Source organism: Anguilla rostrata, chromosome 13, assembly GCF_018555375.3.
Source record: "Anguilla rostrata isolate EN2019 chromosome 13, ASM1855537v3, whole genome shotgun sequence".
NCBI lineage: Eukaryota > Metazoa > Chordata > Actinopteri > Anguilliformes > Anguillidae > Anguilla > Anguilla rostrata.
In genome coordinates, this window is record NC_057945.1 from 40816762 (window position 1) to 40834612 (window position 17851).

Below are 17851 nucleotides of genomic sequence, written 5' to 3' on the forward strand. Positions count from 1 at the left end.
TACCCCACTCCCGCTCACCTGTGTGTTCTGCATGGGTATCCCAGGGTACCCCGCTCACCTGCGTGTTCTGCATGGGTATCCCAGGGTACCCCGCTCACCTGCGTGTTCTGCATGGGTATCCCAGGGTACCCCGCTCACCTGCGTGTTCTGCATGGGTATCCCAGGGTACCCCGCTCACCTGCGTGTTCTGCATGGGTATCCCAGGGTACCCCGCTCACCTGCGTGTTCTGCATGGGTATCCCAGGGTACCCCGCTCACCTGCGTGTTCTGCATGGGTATCCCAGGGTACCCCGCTCACCTGCGTGTTCTGCATGGTATCCCAGGGTACCCCGCTCACCTGCGTGTTCTGCATGGGTATCCCAGGGTACCCCGCTCACCTGCGTGTTCTGCATGGGTATCCCAGGGTACCCCGCTCACCTGCGTGTTCTGCATGGGGATCTGCAGGATGAGCGCCATGCTGTAGAAGTCGAAGTTCTCGTCCAGGGCGATGAGGGCTCCGTGCACGCCGCTCTCCAGCAGGTTAGCGCTGTACTCCTTCAGCCCGATGGACTGCACCCAGTGCATCACCTGCTCATTGGTCCACACCAGGGCGTCTACCACAGAGACAGGGCACAGAGCAGAGTGGCACCATAGAGACAGGGCACAGAGCAGAGTGGCACCATAGAGACAGGGCACAGAGCAGAGTGGCACCATAGAGACAGGGCACAGAGCAGAGCAGCACCATAGAGACAGGGCACAGAGCAGAGGAGCACCATAGAGACAGGGCACAGAGCAGAGCAGCACAATAGAGACAGGGCACAGAACAGAGCAGCACCATAGAGACAGGGCACAGAGCAGAGCAGCACAATAGAGACAGGGCACAGAACAGAGCAGCACCATAGAGACAGGGCACAGAGCAGAGCAGCCCCATAGAGACAGGGCACAGACCAGAGCAGCACCATAGAGACAGGGCACAGAGCAGAGCACCACCATAGAGACAGGGCACAGAGCAGAGCGGCACCATAGAGACAGGGCACAGAGAAGAGCGTAAAATATCAACCTAATATCATGTCTTATAAAAAAAAAACTTCAAGACTAAATTTTGCTAAATGAATATACACTAATATCAGAATGGATTACAAGATGATTATCTGCTTACTCTCAGCAAAATGTACTCAATAGTCATGTTTAATTCAGAGGTGTTAAAAGCTATGAATTAAATATTGTTGGAATTAATATGTATGAATGTAATAAATATGCATATTGAGTATAAGGTATTCTGGAGACAGAGCACTTGTTGTTAAAAAGGTTCTTAATAAGGTGTGTCCCAAATTCCCAGCTGTCTGCTTCATGAATTACAGAAGAGTAGAACAGTTCCCATAGTCACCACCAGGTGGCACTGTCTATTCAGCACATTGGACAGCTGCAGAGCAGATCTTGCTGTATTAGGCATAAACACACTGGCTGTTCAGTACCTTTAATATCTTGCTGACACTCTTCTCTCCTCCGGTCCAGTTCTTTACGATCGTAATTCAAACGCTTCAGACACATTATTCCGTACTGCAAACTGGCTCTTTAGTGACAACGACAAACAAGACACACAGTAAGCAACGCCGTTCTGTCATCTAAATGTATATTAAAGAGAGAAAACTACAACATACATTTTACTAATCTTGTGTGCGTTTGTTTCTGTGCATGTATGTGAGTGTGTGTGTGTAAGTGCGCATGTGTGTGTGTGTGTATTTACACACACTCACCGGTGGAAACTGTCGACCATTTTGAGATGCGTGCGCAGGTCCTTCTTGGTCAGGTGGTCCAGCATGCGGGCGTCCACCAGGCACTCCATGAAGTAGCTGCGGTACTGGGGCAGGCCCAGGCTGGGCAGCCACTCGTTCCCGATCCACTCGTGGTTCATGTCCCCGTACGCCAGGGTCTGCCACAGTGAGTCACACATCAGCCCTCATCCCCAGCGCCCCACTGCGCTGCTCCACCTTATACTCCACTACTGACATGCTAAGCAGGTTATGTTGCCTATCCCCATTTTTCCAAACCTATGCAGTTCAATTTATATATTTACATAGTTTGATATTTGCCAAAGCCAGTCAAGCAATTTAGGTGCAGTGTCCTGGAAGGCAGCACCCTCAGAAGTCAAAGGTCTAGTTCCCTAAACACAACTGTCCTTGCAAATCACCAAGCTGTCAAACATAGTGAGAACATTAATCATATCTGTCTCAAGAGTGAACAGTACGATAATAATAAAATGTATCATATTTATTCTGTGCGTAGAGGGCCGTGTCCTTTCACTCAGAGTGCACCTTGCGTTCCGTCCCTCATATCAATCTTTTCTGGCAAACAACACAACAGTTCTGAAGAAGCTAATGCAAGACACTGTTCAGCAAAGACACTCTTCCTGGCGGACATGTGTTTGTTGGCGTGGGGACAGAGTGAGGGTTTGACAGTGAGACGCTGTGCCTAGGCGACCCCTGTGACCCCATCGCTCACCTGAGCCCAGCTCCCCTCCTCATTCTCCTGTCCGCCAGACGCGACAGCATGTTAGCGCACAGAGGAGAAGAGTTAGCCTGAGCAGCGTGTTAGCGCACAGAGGGGAAGAGTTAGCCTGAGCAGCGTGTTAGCGCACAGAGGGGAAGAGTTAGCCTGAGCAGCGTATTAGTGCACAGAGAGGAAGAGTTAGCCTGAGCAGCATGTTAGCGCACAGAGGAGAAGAGTTAGCCTGAGCAGCGTGTTAGCGCACAGAGGAGAAGAGTTAGCCTGAGTAGTGTTAGCGCACAGAGGAGAAGAGTTAGCCTGAGCAGCGTGTTAGCGCACAGAGGAGAAGAGTTAGCCTGAGTAGTGTTAGCGCACAGAGGAGAAGAGTTAGCCTGAGCAGCGTGTTAGCGCACAGAGGAGAAGAGTTAGTCTGAGCAGCGTGTTAGCGCACAGAGGGGAAGAGTTAGCCTGAGCAGCATGTTAGCGCACAGACGGGAAGAGTTAGCCTGAGCAGCATGTTAGCACACAGAGGGGAAGAGTTAGTCTGAGAAGCGTGTTAGCGCACAGAGGGGAGTTAGCCTGAGCAGCATGTTAGCGCACAGAGGGGAAGAGTTAGTCTGAGCAGCGTGTTAGCGCACAGAGGGGAAGAGTTAGCCTGAGCAGCATGTTAGCGCACAGAGGAGAAGAGTTAGCCTGAGCAGCGTGTTAGCGCACAGAGGGGAAGAGTTAGCCTGAGCAGCATGTTAGCGCACAGAGGGGAAGAGTTAGCCTGAGCAGCATGTTAGCGCACAGAGGGGAAGAGTTAGCCTGAGCAGCATGTTAGCGCACAGAGGAGAAGAGTTAGCCTGAGCAGCATGTTAGCGCACAGAGGAGAAGAGTTAGCCTGAGCAGCATGTTAGCGCACAGAGGGAAGAGTTAGCCTGAGCAGCGTGTTAGCGCACAGAGGGGAAGAGTTAGCCTTTAGCAGTCTGAGTAGTGCACATAGAGGAAGAGTTAGCCTGAGCAGCATGTTAGCGCACAGAGGAGAAGAGTTAGCCTGAGCAGCGTATTAGTGCACAGAGAGGAAGAGTTAGCCTGAGCAGCTGTTAGCGCACAGAGGGAAGAGTTAGCCTGAGCAGCGTGTTAGCGCACAGAGGAGAAGAGTTAGCCTGAGTAGTGTTAGCGCACAGAGGGGAAGAGTTAGCCTGAGCAGCGTGTTAGCGCACAGAGGGGAAGAGTTAGCCTGAGCAGCGTGTTAGCGCACAGAGGGGAAGAGTTAGCCTGAGCAGCGTGTTAGCGCACAGAGGGGAAGAGTTAGTCTGAGCAGCGTGTTAGCGCACAGAGGAGAAGTTAGCCTGAGCAGCATGTTAGCGTACAGAGGGGAAGAGTTAATCTGAGCAGCGTGTTAGCACACAGAGGAGAAGAGTTAGCCTGAGCAGCGTGTTAGCGCACAGAGGGAAGAGTTAGCCTGAGCAGCGTGTTAGCGCACAGAGGGGAGTTAGCCTGAGCAGCGTGTTAGCGCACAGAGGGAAGAGTTAGTCTGAGCAGCTGTTAGCGACAGAGGGGAAGAGTTAGCTGAGCAGCATGTTAGCGCACAGAGGAGAAGAGTTAGCCTGAGTAGTGTTAGCGCACAGAGGAGAAGAGTTAATCTGAGCAGCGTGTTAGCGCACAGAGGGGAAGAGTTAGCCTGAGCAGCGTGTTAGCGCACAGAGGGGAAGAGTTAGCCTGAGCAGCGTGTTAGCGCACAGAGGGGAGTTAGCCTGAGCAGCATGTTAGCGCACAGAGGGGAAGAGTTAGCCTGAGTAGTGTTAGCGCACAGAGGAGAAGAGTTAGCTTCTCACGCACATCTCTCACAAACCCCAGACAGACCCAGAACAGCTTCAGCAGAGCCACTGCTCTACAGCGAGCAAAGAACAGGCATCACACAGAGCAAAGAATGAGCTTTTAGATTTACTAACCCCTTATCTCTCTCTCACACACCACACACAACACCAAACACCACTGAGACCACACTACACACCACACAAACAGCACACACAACAACAAAATACAACACCCCACACACACACACACACAAATACACACTGAAACACACACACACACACACACGCATACACACACACACACAAATACACACTGAAACACACACACACACACACACACAAATACACACTGAAAAACACACACACATACACACGCACGCATGCACAGTACGCACGAGTGCCTGTTGTGGATGTAAACAGACGCAGTGTAAGGAGGGGAAATGAAGCATATGCCATCATGGCGAGGGGGGGGGGGGGGCGGGGGGGCGGGGGTATCACCCAGATGGCACTGACCGCTTTGCTGGAGGATGCCAGGTTCTCCATTTCCTCGTGAGTCACCCACACATTTCCGGAGGACTGCGCAGGAGAAGAGAGAACGCAGACACACACATACACACACACACACACACACGGTTACACACCTTGTGGGGACCGTTTAGTGCTGATCAGGGCTGGACAGACAGCACAGCACAGGTTTCACTGAAGCCCAGCTCCCCAGCGTTAATCTGAGCCGCGTTGGCATGGAGACTGGGCTAGCAGACGGGAAACAGCCCAGACTCTGAGCCTGAGCGACATGCTGCCTTATCCCACATACCAGACACAGGCCTCACAGGTGAGAGAAACCCTGGGTTTGTCAGCGGGATTGTGCAGTGAAGAGGTCTGTGCTCAGCCCTGCTCAGCAGCAATGGTGGCTTATCGCGCATTAAGTGGGTGCATAACTCATAGAAGCTGAAAGAAGGAAACTCTCCAGGGGGTGAAACTGCAGTGAGGAGGAAGATGATGCAGACGGATAAAGTATTACTGAGTGGGAAGGAGAGGCACAGAGAGACGGGCTAATAATGGGGTGAGGACGGTGCGGGAGGGGGGCAGGGCTGAGGTGAGGGGGCGGAGCTCTTATGGTGCAGGAGGTGGGCGGGGTTATGATTAGGGGGAGGGAGCTCTTATGGTGTGGGAGGTTGGCGGAGCTGAGGTGAGGGAGCGGGAGCTCTTATGGTGCGGGAGGTGGGCGGGGTTATGATTAGGGGTTGGAGCTCTTACGGTGTGGGAGGGGGGCAGGGCTGAGGTAGGGGGCGGAGCTCTTACGGTGCGGGAGGTGGGCAGGGCTGAGGTGAGGGGCGGAGCTCTTACGGTGCGGGAGGTGGGCAGGGCTGAGGTGAGGGGGCGGAGCTCTTACGGTGCGGGAGGTGGGCGGGGTTATGATTAGGGGGCGGAGCTCTTACGGTGCGGGAGGTGGGCGGGGTTATGATTAGGGGGCGGAGCTCTTACGGTGCGGGAGGTGGGCGGGTAGTGCGGAGGTGAGGGGCGGAGCTCTTACGGTGCGGGAGGTGAGGGGGCGGAGCTCTTACGGTGCGGGAGGTGAGGGGGCGGAGCTCTTACGGTGCGGGAGGTGAGGGGGCGGAGCTCTTACGGTGCGGGAGGTGAGGGGGCGGAGCTCTTACGGTGCGGGAGGTGAGCGGGGCCGAGGGGCTGGTCAGGGACACCATCTCCTGGATGGCGAGCCGCAGCTTGAGCCGGTGCAGCGGGTTGCTGATGCCGATCTCCCGCTGGATCTCCGTGTCCGACAGCGCCGACATGATGGCGCCGCTCTTCACGTTGGCCCGGCACGCCGCCACGTACCAGGCGGGCATGCCCACCCACAGCTGGGGACAGAGAGCAGAGGGCAGAGGGCAGAGTCACCGTCACACGACCCCCGGGGCGTACCAGGCGGGCATGCCCACCCACAGCTGGGGACAGAGGGCAGAGGGCAGAGTCACCGTCACACGACCCCCGGGGCGTACCAGGCGGGCATGCCCACCCACAGCTGGGGACAGAGGGCAGAGGTCACAGGTCAGAGTCACCGTCACACGACCCCCGGGGCGTACCAGGCGGGCATGCCCACCCACAGCTGGGGACAGAGGGCAGAGGGCAGAGGTCAGAGTCACCGTCACACGACCCCCGGGGCGTACCAGGCGGGCATGCCCACCACAGCTGGGGACAGAGGGCAGAGTCAGGTCAGAGTCACGTCACACGACCCCCGGGGCGTACCAGGCGGGCATGCCCACCCACAGCTGGGGACAGAGGGCAGAGGGCAGAGGTCAGAGTCACCGTCACACGACCCCCGGGGCGTACCAGGCGGGCATGCCCACCCACAGCTGCAGGAACAGGCGTTAGAGAAGGGCTGAGGTGCACACTGGCAGTCCTCCAGGTCTGTGGGCGCCCGAGAGCTTCACATGCGTAAACCACAGAGGAAGAACGTTCAGAGAGGAGAGGGGGGTGTGAGTGGGCGTGTCCATACCTCCAGCCAGGATACCACGGTGGGGCCGTCCCATTGGGCGAAGGGCTGGCCTTTCCTACGAGCATCCTCCAGGAGCTCGTGCCTACGCCAGGAGAGAGAAAGAGAGAGACAGAGAGAGGAGGGGGGAGAGGGTAGAGAGAGGGAGAGGAGGAGAGAGAGGGAGAGGAGGAGAGAGAGGGAGAGGAAGACAAAGGGAGGGGAGAGAGGAGAGAGAAAAGAGGAGAGACAGGCGAGAGACAGAGGAGAGAGAAAAGAGGAGAGAGGGGAATGCTCATTAACAGCACATTTCCACAGCATAAAAATTGCCAAAAGAACATCACACCTTTCTGAGCACAACCTGGCAGAGAGTGAGAGAATGAGAGAGTAAGAGAGAAAGCCCGAGAGAGTGAGAGAATTAAAGAGAGAGAGAGAGCTTTCTCATGAATGTGTAACCTTTCACCAGTTTGCATTTCGCATTTTGGAGCTTTTCAAAAACAGCCTGGGGGGCACAAGCATGAACCCTGAACCCTGAACCCTGAACGCTGGATTCTGCAGAGCCGTCCAGACTCAGGGCTTAATTGTGGTTCAGCTGCTTAATTAAGACCCTTCCTGGACACTGCAGATTACACGCTGGGCGAACAGACCCAGAGTCGCGAGCACAGCCATTGTGCTCTGAGAACAGGGAGAGCTCCTTATTCTCGGGTCTCTCACCGCTCATCTCCCAGCAGATAAAACAGCCCGCCGAAGCCCAGAGCAGCTCAGCCAATCACAAACAGCCGTGAGGTTGGAACACTGCCACTAGATATCCACTCAGACGGGAGCTTCGGTGAAGAAATCAACGGGCATCTTAAAAATCAGTCTGGGTCAACTGGCTAACAAAATATTACATGTGACGCCATGTGCATATTTAAAACTATTGTACGGTGTTATTTATATCATTTACATAATTATTTCATATACACGAGTCACAGGTAATTGCATAGAGATTACTAATGCTTACATGGTTCTGAATTTTCTTAACTGATGGACACTATATCCTATACTGCACACAGACACAGCCAGGCAAACAGAAGACCGTTTTAACTCTAACTTCCTGTTGTCCAGAGAAACATAAGCCCTTTTGGGAGCTGGAACTGCACCTCTAATACTGGCTGTCCTTTAATCTCTGTTAACGAGCTGCTCCCCCAACAGTAAACGGAAGTAATCAGGCTTTGCCACTAGAGGGCAAAAATACGTGCAAAATCTGTCGCGATGACTCAACAGTGCCTGTTCAGTTCTTATTCAAATATACATGGAGGATATTTCAAGTTGTCTTTTGTTATCTTCATTGTCTTACGGTATGACCTTGAAGTAGTTTCTGTACAGATGACAATTAATATACTACATATTTATAAGTGTCACCATCACGCAAATTCATAAATTAGGATCATGTGCGTTTTCCACCAGGAGTATGAAACAGAGACAGCACAGCTGCAGCACAGCCAGAGGCCACAGAGAAGCTGAAGCTGTGTCTCTCTGCACGAGTCTGAGAGGATCTTTCCATTAATGAAGTCGAGTCTAATTAAACACGCGGAGGTGGGGGTGGGGGGGCGGGGTTTCATATCAGATCACAATTACTCTCACAGCTGGCTGTGATGTGTTCTGCACCCCAGGAGGAGAGGAGGACGGGAGGAGGGGAGAGGAGAGGAGAGGAGGAGAGAAGGCAAACACAGCAAAAGAAAAACGGGGTAAAATAAAATCACTCAAGAAGAAGAGAAGAAACTACCAGGTGTTTCTTCAGAGAGGAGAGAGTGAGTGAGCTAGCTGGCACGGCTTGAACAACGGGAGGGTGGAGACAGTCTCTTTTGCACGATGGCTGGTGTTCGCACATTTGTGTTAAGGCTAAATCAAGGATGGCTTTTACCCAAAACAGCTGTTATTACCCCATCGTGAACACAAATAATGCAATTTTACTATCTCAAGCTAAATTTCATGTAGAAAAATGTAACAATTATTGCCAATTTGATGTAAATATTTGTATTACTAGGCAATTGTATATTTCATAAAATATACACATACCATATTGAAATGTGTATTTAGGAATTTCACTACACAGTCCCAATCTGACTGCTCTGAAGTTATAGACTGAGCTTTCTACAAAGCCTCAGAAGTTTACCATCTAATTTCCGATCATCCAAACTCAAACAGCACCAGGAGGTTTTGGCTCGATTAGACCGCGTTTACAGACACTTCAGCTTTCCAGTCAGATAAAAATCACAGCTTTACTGTTTTCCCAAGACTTGTGCTCCAAATATCTTTCAGCCTCAGTGGTGTGATAAAATAAGAGGCTTCATAAGCGACAGCCACATGACAGCATCCTGGCTAATTCCCTGCTCTTTCACACAGGAGCTCCTGGGAGATTTAGCAGAGTGCTGCCCCTGAAGGTGAGAGGGGGTACTGCATTTACAAGAGGTTGGGGGCTCAGAGGGGTACTGTGTGAGAGGTTTGGGGGCTCAGAGGGGGTACTGTATGAGAGGTTCGGGGGCTCAGAGGGGGTACTGTGTGAGAGGTTGGGGTGCTCAGAGGGGGTACTGTTGAGAGGTTGGGGCTCAGAGGGGGTACTGTTGAGAGGTTGGGGCTCAGAGGGGGTACTGTGTGAGAGGTTGGGGCTCAGAGGTATATGAGGAGGGGTACTGTAGTGAGAGGTTTGGGGGCTCAGAGGGGGTACTGTATGAGAGGTTGGGGGCCTCAGGGCTCAGCTTGCTACAGGTTGGGTGCTCAGGCCATTCTGCCTCATCTGCGGTCCCGTCGCCTGGAGTCCCCACTTGCCCAAGTCAGTTCCCCGATCGCCATCTCGAAATCTGCAATGCAAAACCAATACACTCCTCACACATCAGCCCATACGCATTCAGTCAATAATTCATCCTCCACAAAACAAATAGCACTAAATAAGTACAAATTAATAAAAAACTTAAAGGCATACTATGCAGGATTTCTTAGCAGGATTTCTGTGTTCACAATCAAAGAAGTCTCCTCCTCTGTCTACAACCCCGCCCACTCACACTGAGTAAGTTTCCCCGCCTAGCGAGGCTAGCTGGACAGCGAGAGGTAACATTAGTACCGTAAAATGAGCGTCCCTGTCCGTCAGAATTAGAGATGCAGGTAAGGGTGCGTGAATTCAGTGTGTAAAGACAGAGATCGCCAGTGCATCATAGATGTGCCTTAGCATGCTTATTTTATAATATTTTCAAGGTAAAAATCGTGCATAGAAAGCATTTAAACTAAAAGAACGTAAAACTAAATAAACATACAGACACACAGGGAGGTGTGGCTGGGACCCATGTTGCCAGTGTGCATCACAGAGCCCTCAGTATAGTGCAGGGGAAACACACAGGTGTAGAGTACCTGCAGCAGCCAGAGTACCTGGAGCAGCCAGAGTACCTGGAACAGCCACGGTGGTGACTGATCCTTCCTTTCCCAGCTGCTGTTCCAGACGGCTCTTCTCCTTCTTCCCGAAGAGTCGTCCGATGGAGGACTTAATGCCCTTCTTCTTCCCCCTGTGCAGAGAGCGAGGGAAGTTATTACTGCTGCTGGTGTGTGTGGGGTGAATGGTGGGGTGTGTGGGGGTGTGTGTGGGGTGAATGGTGGGGTGTGTGGGTGAGCGGTGGGGTGTGGAGTGTGTGGGGTGTGTGTGGGGTGGTGTGGGTGGTGGTGTGGGGTGTGTGGGGGTGTGTGGGGTGGTGGTGGATGTGTGGGGTGTGTGTGGGGGTGTGGAGTGTGTGTGGTGTGTGGGGTGTGTGTGGGGGGTGGCGGTGGTGTGTGGTGTGTGGGGGTGTGTGTGGGGTGAGTGATGGGGTGTGTGTGGGATGTGGGGTGGTGTGGGTGGGGTAGTGGTGAGGTGTGGTGTGTGTATGGGGTGTGTGGGGTGAGCGGTGGGGTGTGGTGTGTGGGGGTGTGTGTGGGGTGAGTGATGGGGTGTGTGTGTGGGATGTGTGGGGGTGTGTGTGGGGTGGTGGGTATGAGGGTGTGTGTGTGTATGAGGGTGGTGTGTGGGGTGGTGTGGTGGGGTGTGTGTGGGGTGAGTGATGGGGTGTGTGGGGGTGTGGGGGTGGTGTGTGTGGGGTGAGTGGTGGTGTGTGTGGGTGGTGTGGGTGTGTGTGTGTGGGGGCAGTGTGTGTGTGTGTGTGGGGGGGTGTGTGTGGGGTGTGTGGGTGTGTGTGTGTGTGTGGGGGGCAGTGTGGGGGTGTGTGTGGTGTGTGTGTGTGGGGGTGTGTGCGTGGTGTGTGTGGAGTGTGTGGGTGTGTGTGTGTGGGGGGGAGTGTGGGTGGTGGGGTGTGGTGGTGTGTGTGTGTGTGTGTGGGGGGGCAGTGTGTGTGTGGGCAGTGTGTGGGGTGAGTGGTGGTGTGTGTGTGTGGGAGTGGTGGTGTGTGTGTGTGTGTGTGTGTGGGGTGGTGGTGTGTGTGTGGGGGGGGGGTTACCTCGCCCGTCGTCCAGGCTGCCGCTCAGCTGGCTGAAGCTCATGGGCTCCAGCCGCAGGTTGCGGGGGGACGAGGGGGGGGACGTCTCGCACTTGATGGTGGCCTTGTCCTCACGGGTCTCGTCACGTGACACAGGGGACTGGGAGAGGTCAGAGGTCAAAGGTCATCAGGACAGAGAGAGGTCAGAGGTCAAGTCATCAGACAAGTTCCCAACTCCAAGCCCCCCGTCTGCAGCGACTCCACACAGCCCCCCCACCCACCCGCCCCCCCCGCCCCCCCCCCCGTCTGCAGTGACTCACACAGGGCCCCCCCCTCTGCGGACTCACCAGGGCCCCCCCCGTCTGCAGTGACTCACACAGGCCCCCCCCCGTCTGCAGTGACTCACACAGGGCCCCCCCCCGTCTGCAGTGACTCACACAGGGCCCCCCCCCGTCTGCAGTGACTCACACAGGGCCCGCCCTCGCTTGTTATTACGCAACACAAGAGCAAGCGAAAGACTTACGAGGACTTTCCTGCGGTGCTTCCTTAAATCGCTCGGCTGACAGCGTTAACAGAGCAGACAGGGAGAAACACACCATTAAAGCCTTTAACTGCCGCGGTCTCCACGGAGACTGACGCCGAGCAACACCCCCCACACACACCCCCACCCCCACACACCCTCCATACCCCCGCCCCACACCCACACCACCATCTTCATCAAACCGCAGGAGAAGAAACAGTTTGGGATCTGCTACAGATGTGAGCAAATGGAACCCGCAATTCACAGACTGTGCAGGGAGCCGGTGTGTGCATTTCTTGCGGCTGACGGTGGTGTGGTGGTGGATAGACAGATAGATGGAGAGATAGACAATTAGCTAGCTAGCCAGCCAGACAGCTAAATAAAAAGATAGACAGAAGGACAGATGGGAGTCTCACAAAAGGAGATGGACTCATGTATAGATAGATGGACAGACAGACAATAAACAGATGGACTGGCAGACAGACAGATAGATAGAAATATAGAAAGATAGATGGCTAGCTAGCCTGCTCAACAGAAGGATAGCTAGACAGACAGACAGACAGACAGTCTTACAATAACGGGGGTTCGGGGGGGGGAGGGGTATTACCAGGGTCATGATGCCCAGCTCGTGGGCGGTGGAGCGGGCCGATAGTTTGGGCGTGGAGCGCCCGCTGATGGGGGGGGAGGAGCTGGCCAGGGACAGGGCGGTGACGGAGGTGGGGATGGAGGAGCGGGGGCGGAGCGTCACGTTGAGGGCGTCCATGCTGCCGCTGGTCACACGGCTCTCCATCTCATCCACCCGCAGCTCAGCAGACTCCTTCTCCACCTGGATCATCCTGCACAGACAGACACACACACACAGACACACGCACGCACACGCGCACGCACACACACACACACACACACACACACACACACACACACACACACAACACGCACACACACAACACAGCACAGACGACACACAACACCAGCACACACACACACACACACAGACGCCACACCACACACACCACACCCACACAGACACACAACACACCACACACCACACAACACGACACACGGAGCACACACACACATACACCGACACACACAGCACACAACGACCGCGACACAGCAGCACAGCAAAGACGCAACAGACACGCTAGCACGGACAACAGAGCACAGCACAAGCCGACACACCCACAAACACCACGCACACACAGCCAGGCACACAGCGCAGCACACGCACACAACACACACACACACACACACATCAATACACGACACACTACGCACACACACGCACACACACACAGGGCACCACACCCACACCACACAGAGGCAGCACACCACACCACACACACACCACACCACACAGCTCAGCGCCAGCCACACACACACACACATACACACACGCACGCGCACGCACGCACGCACACACAGACACCACGCACAGACAGACACACACACACACACAGACACACACACACACACGCACACGCACGCATACACAGACACCATGCACGGACAGACACACAGACACCATGCGCACGGGTAGAACAGACACACAGACATGCCTTTAAGAGCTCATTCTCAATTCTCAACCCCATTTTCAGACTCACACTAACACACCATAACCTCACAGACTTAGACTAACAGAGTCACAGTGTAATAGACCTGGACTAACAGAGTCACAGTCTAATAGACCTGGACTAACAGAGTCACAGTCTAATAGACCTGGACTAACAGAGTCACAGTCTAATAGACCTGGACTAACAGAGTCACAGTCTAATAGACCTGGACTAACGGAGTCACAGTCTAATAGACCTGGACTAACAGAGTCACAGTCTAATAGACCTGGACTAACAGAGTCACAGTCTAATAGACCTGGACTAACAGCCCTCCGTCTGAAACACAGTCTCACTGTGGCACAGCCAGGCAGTCACAGTGCGGAGTAGGGCGGTGCTGTTCACACAATACTTTCAGGTTTCAGGTCTATTTAGCATTTTCTGTGTGGACATCAACATTCGGATCCTAATTAACGAGTCCTCTGTACAGCCTCATCATTCTACAGCTCCTCCAGGTGTGCAGCCCACCTGATCTCCTCGTTGATGGCGTCCAGCTGCTCCTGCAGCATGATGGCGAGCGTCTGCGCGTCGGAGTGGCCGCTCGGGGAGAGCAGCTCGGCCGAGCCGAACATGGTCTCGCGGTCCTCGTCGTCCAGGTCCGACAGCTCGGGGTCGCTCTCCACCAGGTGCGTCACGCTGGCCCGCAGGCTGGGGGGCTGCGACCGGTCCCAGTCCTGCTCCACCACCGCCAGGATCTGCAACGCAGGGCCCCCCCGCCTACTGTCAGCATCATAAAGGCCAGGGCCACTCCCCTCAGCATCAGGGCCACTCCCCTCAGCATCAGGGCCACACCCCTCAGCATCAGAGCCACTCCCCTCAGCATCAGGGCCACTCCTCCATCAGGCATTTAGCAGGCCACTCCCCTCAGCATCAGGGCCACTCCCCTCAGCATCAGGGCCACACCCCCCAGCATCAGAGCCACTCCCCTCAGCATCAGGGCCACGCCCCTCAGCATCAGGGCCACTCCCCTCAGCATCAGGGCCACACCCCTCAGTATCAGAGCCACACCCCTCAGGATCACAGCCACTCCCCCCAGCATCAGAGCCACTCCCCCCAGCATCAGGACCACGCCCCTCAGCATCAGGACCATAGGAGGCCACACCCACCTGCACCGCAACACTAGCTATTGCTACAGTTGCCGGGACTTTCACATAAAAAAGAGAGGCTGGGAATAATACTTACGTTCCATGTTTTTCCCAAATGAAGCCGGAATTAAAAGAAGAGGACATTCCGTTAGCAACACGCGGGTAAGAGCAGCACACAGACCACAGCCTACAGAACAGGGGGGACAGTTCCACCACGTCACCCTGCTAATGACACCAGCACCCCGCAGACAGACAGACAGACAGACAGACAGACGGTTGGGCCTGCGAGGGCTGGGAGACGTGGGATGGGAGGGGTTTGGGGGGGGGGGGCCTGGGGGGGTCGAACCTTGGTGGGCTCGTCCCGCAGGGCAGCCAGCCGTCCTTTCTGGGCGCGGCGGATGACGGCCCCGGTGCTGAAGTGCTCCCCCTGGGGGTCAACCACGGAGAAGCGCAGGTCTGTGGCACTGCCCAGGTGAGACCTGCCAACAGCGGGGGGGGGGCAGGGGTTAGGAAAACAGACCGGAACCTGACCGGCTGAATAAGGTCAGTGCTGCATAGAAACCTGACCCTCTGAATAAAGTCAGTACTGCAGAGCATCCTGGCCCTCTGAATAAGGTCAGTACTGCAGAGCATCCTGACCCACTGAATAAGGTCAGTACTGCAGAGCATCCTGACCCCCTGAATAAGGTCAGTGCTGCAGAGCATCCTGACCCTCTGAATAAGGTCAGTACTGCAGAGCATCCTGACCCTCTGAATAAGGTCAGTACTGCACAGCATCCTGACCCCCTGAATAAGGTCAGTACTGCAGAGCATCCTGACCCTCTGAATAAGGTCAGTACTGCAGAGCATCTGCTCATAATCAAAGGCTATAAAAGTATACCCAGTCCCACACGAGGGAGAGCTGCTTGGTATGTATGCCTGGTACAGCACACCCCCTTAAACAGACTCCCAGAGGCTCACTTATGATTATTTCATTCATATTTCACTGAGGCTCAAACCTGAATTATGAATTATATATACGCCTTGAATTATAATGGAGTCTTTAGCCACTCAGTCCTTCAGAGATTCTTCCTCAGTTCCATTCGGATATAGAGCATGTACCCCGTCCCCAAACACCCCGCTCGGGTGTACCCCGTCCCCAAACACCCCGCTCCTGTGAGTACCTCGGGTGTACCCCGTCCCCAAACACCCCGCTCCTGTGAGTACCTCGGGTGTACCCCGTCCCCAAACACCCCGCTCCTGTGAGTACCTCGGGTGTACCCCGTCCCCAAACACCCCGCTCCTGTGAGTACCTCGGGTGTACCCCGTCCCCAAACACCCCGCTCCTGTGAGTACCTCGGGTGTACCCCGTCCCCAAACACCCCGCTCCTGTGAGTACCTCGGGTGTACCCCATCCCCAAACACCCACTCCTGTGAGTACCTCGGTGTACCCCGTCCCCAAACACTCCACTCCTGTGAGTACCTCGGGTGTACCCCATCCCCAAACACCCCGCTCCTGTGAGTACCTCGGGTGTACCCTGTCCCCAAACACCCCGCTCCTGTGAGTACCTCGGGTGTACCCCGTCCCCAAACACCCCGCTCCTGTGAGTACCTCGGGTGTACCCCATCCCCAAACACCCCACTCCTGTGAGTACCTCGGGTGTACCCCGTCCCCAAACACTCCGCTCCTGTGAGTACCTCGGGTGTACCCCGTCCCCAAACACCCCGCTCCTGTGAGTACCTCGGGTGTACCCCATCCCCAAACACCCCACTCCTGTGAGTACCTCGGTGTACCCCGTCCCCAAACACCCCACTCCTGTGAGTACCTCGGGTGTACCCCATCCCCAAACACCCCACTCCTGTGAGTACCTCGGTGTACCCCGTCCCCAAACACTCCGCTCCTGTGAGTACCTCGGGTGTACCCCGTCCCCAAACACCCCACTCCTGTGAGTACCTCGGTGTACCCCATCCCCAAACACCCCGCTCCTGTGAGTACCTCGGGTGTACCCCATCCCCAAACACCCCGCTCCTGTGAGTACCTCGGGTGTACCCCATCCCCAAACACTCCGCTCCTGCGCTTCAGGTGGTCGATCTCGGCCCGCAGCTTCTCGATCTCCCCAATCAGCCTCTCCTGGACAGAAATGAGTCACAGTGTGACTGATTCATAGAGTACAACATACATAACATGACATAAGACATTATTACATAACAAAATGTACATAACATGACATAAGATATAAGCATAACAAACATAACATGACATAAGACGTTATTGCATAACATACCATACATAACATGACACAAGACATTATCATAATGGAGAAATGGTTTGTGGTGAAACTAGTGAAAATAAACAAAGCTATATTTATCTCTCTCTCACCCGCACGCACACATGCACAAACACACACACACACACATATATATAGAAGAATACTGTACATACACAATGTAAGTGGCAAAATATGCGAAGGCATTCTGCTTTGTATATAAATAGCATAATGATACACTTGCATGGGGTGATTCATGCGCACAAGATGGCTGATTTCTGCAGGACAGTGAGGGAACCTCTAATGGAGCATGCTGACACAGAACAGCCTCCCCACCTTGGTGAGATGGAACTCCTCCAGCTGCTTCTGCGCGCCCTCCAGATGATCAGCGTCTAAAACACACAACGCACACACACAAATAACACACCACACACACGCATCACACACACACCACACACAACACACCACGCACACACACGCACACGTGCACACACACACACACGCATGCACACACACACAAACGCACACACACGCACACACACGCACATGCACACACAAACACACACACGCACGCACACATGCGCACACGCACACACACGCACGCACACACACACACGCACACATGCACACGCACATATACACACACACATATACTATATTTCACAAAGCTGCATCTCAGGGCATGAAGCCAACACAACATTTACTAGAGTCAATCATCTGAGGCTGTACAGTCACAGAGCTCCCTGTGGGGAGGGAGGAGAGGAAGAAGGAAGGAGAGGACAAAAAGGGATGGAGGAGAGGAGAGGGGAGGGGGAGAGGAAGAGAAGAGAGGAAAAAATGAGAGGAAAATGGAAGGAAGGAGAGGAGAAAGGGAGGAAGGAGGGAGAGGAGAAGAAGAGGGGAGGAGAGGAGCAGAAATGGAGGGCGGAGAGGAAGAGAGGAAGAGGATAGAGGAGAAAGGCAGGGAGGAGAGGCAGAAGTGAGGCAGGAGAGGGAGAAAGGAGAGAGGAGAGATGAAAGGCAGCAGCATCCTGACCTTGTCCTCCAGCGCGGCCATGCGCTCCTTCAGGTGCAGCTGCAGCCTCTCGTTGGACTCGGTCAGCAGCCGGTCCACCGTGTCCGACAGGCGCTTGTTGTGCTCCTCGTTCATCTTCTCCCTCTGCCGGGCCTGGGTCGGGGGTCAGGGGTCAGGGGTCGCAGTGGGAGAGAGGGG

The 17851-nt window shown here is 54.5% G+C and overlaps 1 protein-coding gene across 1 annotated transcript in view; it reads right to left on the minus strand.

The window, feature by feature from the left end:
• The window catches only part of ppfia4 (PTPRF interacting protein alpha 4), a 97310-nt gene that overhangs the window by 9362 nt on the left and 70097 nt on the right, over positions 1-17851 (minus strand). The window contains exons 10-26 of the mRNA XM_064306040.1: positions 17666-17806; positions 16975-17028; positions 16411-16502; positions 14739-14871; positions 13776-14002; positions 12305-12533; positions 11701-11736; positions 11198-11337; positions 10162-10277; positions 9517-9581; positions 6763-6855; positions 5927-6127; positions 4782-4844; positions 2482-2508; positions 1737-1912; positions 1455-1552; positions 418-593 (exon numbers count right to left, since the gene is read on the minus strand). Of these exons, the coding sequence (XP_064162110.1) occupies positions 418-593; positions 1455-1552; positions 1737-1912; positions 2482-2508; positions 4782-4844; positions 5927-6127; positions 6763-6855; positions 9517-9581; positions 10162-10277; positions 11198-11337; positions 11701-11736; positions 12305-12533; positions 13776-14002; positions 14739-14871; positions 16411-16502; positions 16975-17028; positions 17666-17806 (2067 nt within the window). The remainder of the gene's footprint in view (positions 1-417; positions 594-1454; positions 1553-1736; positions 1913-2481; positions 2509-4781; positions 4845-5926; positions 6128-6762; positions 6856-9516; positions 9582-10161; positions 10278-11197; positions 11338-11700; positions 11737-12304; positions 12534-13775; positions 14003-14738; positions 14872-16410; positions 16503-16974; positions 17029-17665; positions 17807-17851) is intronic.